Source organism: Bison bison, unplaced genomic scaffold (assembly GCF_000754665.1).
Source record: "Bison bison bison isolate TAMUID 2011002044 unplaced genomic scaffold, Bison_UMD1.0 scf7180017864538, whole genome shotgun sequence".
Taxonomy (NCBI): Eukaryota; Metazoa; Chordata; class Mammalia; order Artiodactyla; family Bovidae; genus Bison; species Bison bison.
This window is the reverse complement of record NW_011495086.1, coordinates 168,679-171,293: the sequence shown is the minus strand read 5'-3', so window position 1 is coordinate 171,293 and position 2,615 is coordinate 168,679. Positions and strand designations below refer to the sequence as shown.

The 2,615-nt window shown below is 37.9% G+C and overlaps 1 protein-coding gene across 1 annotated transcript in view; it reads left to right on the top strand.

The window, feature by feature from the left end:
• The window catches only part of LOC104982717 (ankyrin repeat domain-containing protein 26-like), a 48,040-nt gene that overhangs the window by 5,955 nt on the left and 39,470 nt on the right, over nt 1-2,615 (top strand). The window contains exon 2 of the mRNA XM_010832138.1: nt 1,574-1,677. Within this exon, the coding sequence (XP_010830440.1) occupies nt 1,574-1,677 (104 nt within the window). The remainder of the gene's footprint in view (nt 1-1,573; nt 1,678-2,615) is intronic.

Below are 2,615 nucleotides of genomic sequence, written 5' to 3'. Positions count from 1 at the left end.
CCCAGCATCAGGTTTCTAATGAGTCAGCTCTTCGAATCCAGTGGCCAAAGTAATGGAGCTTCAGTGCCAGCGTCAGGCTTTCCAATGAATGTTCAGAACTGATTTTGTTTAGGATTGACTGGTTGGATCTCCTTGCGGTCCAAGGGACTGTCATGAATCTTTTCGAACACCACAGTTGAAAAGCATCAGTTCTTCGGTGCTCAGTCTTCTTTTTGGTCCAACTCTCACATCCATACATGACTACTGTAAAAGCCTTTGCTTTGACTAGACGGACCTTTGTCTGCAAAGTAACGTCTCTGCTTTTTGATACGCTAAGTTTGTCATACCTTTTCTTCCAATGAGCAAGTGTCCTTTAATTTCACGACTGCAGTCACCATCTGCATTTCTTTTGGACCCAAGAAAATAGTCTGTTTCTGTTCTCATTGTTTCCTATCTCTTTGCCACGAAGTGATGGAACCGGATGCCATGACCTTCGTCAGTCCCATCCCTTCACTTTGGACAGATATCTACCCTGTGGTGTGTGTGCTTCTCTCCCCATCTTGCTACAGCCTGAAATGCTCTCCCTCTCGTGCCCTCTGTTCCCTTGAACTGTGTAAGTCTGCACTCAGGCATTATCTCTAGAAAAGCCATCCCTGACACCTTTTTCTACATTTTTCGTTAAACTCCGGTGTCTAGTACTGAGCGGAAACCTGAGAAATAATGATCGAATAAGAGAAACTGGGGCTCTGTATCAACCTAGAGGGGTGGGATGGGGAGGGAGATGAGAAGGAGGTTCAAAAGGGGCGATATATGTGTACCTATGGCTCATTCATGTTGGGGTTTGGCAGAAAACAACAAAATTCTGTAAAGCAGTTATCCTTCAATAAAAAAATAAATTTAAAAAAATGCTGTATATACTGAGGTGACTTTTAAGAGCTTGTCCTCTGCAGTCTAGGAGCCAAGAGGAGAGACATGTAAAGAAATAATTTACAGTCCAGATCTATATCTATCAGTAGGAAAATCTAGAAAGATACACTAGAAAAATCTTTAAAGTACTAAGGTAGCTACAAGGAAAGGCATACCTCTTTATCAGGGGAAAGATGGCAGTAATTAAAGACAACTTCACAAAGCAGGTTGAGCCTTAAAAGATGAAAAGTAATTTGTCAGAAAAGTAGAGGGAAGCCTTTCAGATGAAGGAACTGATAAAAGCTAAAAAGTAAGAGGAATTTTGTAAACCATGAATAATGTTGCAGTTGATGCTTGGCACATTGTTAAAAAGGTCTGTTATGAAGTAGAGAACAGAATATATGGTGACTTTATATGTCTGTCCTGTATTTTGTTTGGTTTCTGATTGTTTTGTTCACTGATGTTTGGATCAATCTGTGACTGAATCTTTGAGCTGTTTGTGTGCCTGTAACCTGGTGACATCTGGTATTTCCTAAATGGTTTGTTGAAGTTTTTAGGTCATTGGAAGTAGTTCTTAAAGAAGTAAATATTCAGCTGAAGATTAAGATTGATTTAATCTGTCATTTCATACAATATTTTAGATCTGTGTTTTAAATGAGGATTATGTCTTTTATCTAAACATTCTAAGTAATTTTAACTAAACATGCAGATCTGTCAAGAGAACGAGACTTGGAAATGATAACAGAGGAAGAACAAGAAAAACTTGATGAAGATGAGAATAACCGTGCACAGGTATGTAAAACTGTAAATTTCAATTTCTGGTGTAGTACTGTATGAGAAAATGTGTATCAAACAAGGCAAGTTAGAATGGAAAGATAAGTTAAAACCCATCACAAATGAGTTAAAGCTGAAGTTCAGTGAAATTTTGTGAGGAATACCAAATTACTGCTTCTCATGAGGAAGATCCACTATGTGATAAGCCTTAAGAAGGAACAAATCAAAAGGAAATATCTCCTAATCTCACAAATAATATACCTGATTGTGAGGAAAAAGATGCATTTGGAGTATCTGTCTTACTAGTATTCCAAGCATTTCCTGAACAAAAAGAACCCAGTCTCAAAAATGTTTTTCTGTGGTCTGTAAACTCTGGGTCCCTTGGATAGACTTGTTGTTCATCTTCAAAGCTTTGTTTCCCTGAAAATAAAGTAGACTTTGAAAATTATCAACTAGACATTGAACATGTGTTTATGAAAATTGAGCAGAGTTTTTATAATGATACAGAAAATAAAAAAGTAGGGGAGCCAGTAGTTACATTCGAAGTGAAAGACCAAGAGATTGATATGCAAATGTCACAAAATATGAGGCAAGATCCCACTAATCAGAAATTAGACACGGGACAGGCATGTCAGTCTAGTCTGTGGCTTGTCTACTCTGGTAAGGTGAAACATATAATTCAAATAAAAATTCACGTTCCCCTTGCTGTTGTTAAAATGCTGATCTGAAAAATAAAGCAATACAGGACTGGTTCCAGAAGCCACTGCATGTGGATAATTGCAGTGCTAGTGACAATAAAAGCATGGAACCCGAATTAGAAAATGGGAATTCTTCTCCACCTAATAGTCATGGCGCATCTGAAATGTATGTAAATGAAGGATTAGAGAAGGATATACAGAGGTTTAAGAAGGAAATAGACATGTTACAAGTAGAGTTGCTGGCTCTGGAAAAAGAGA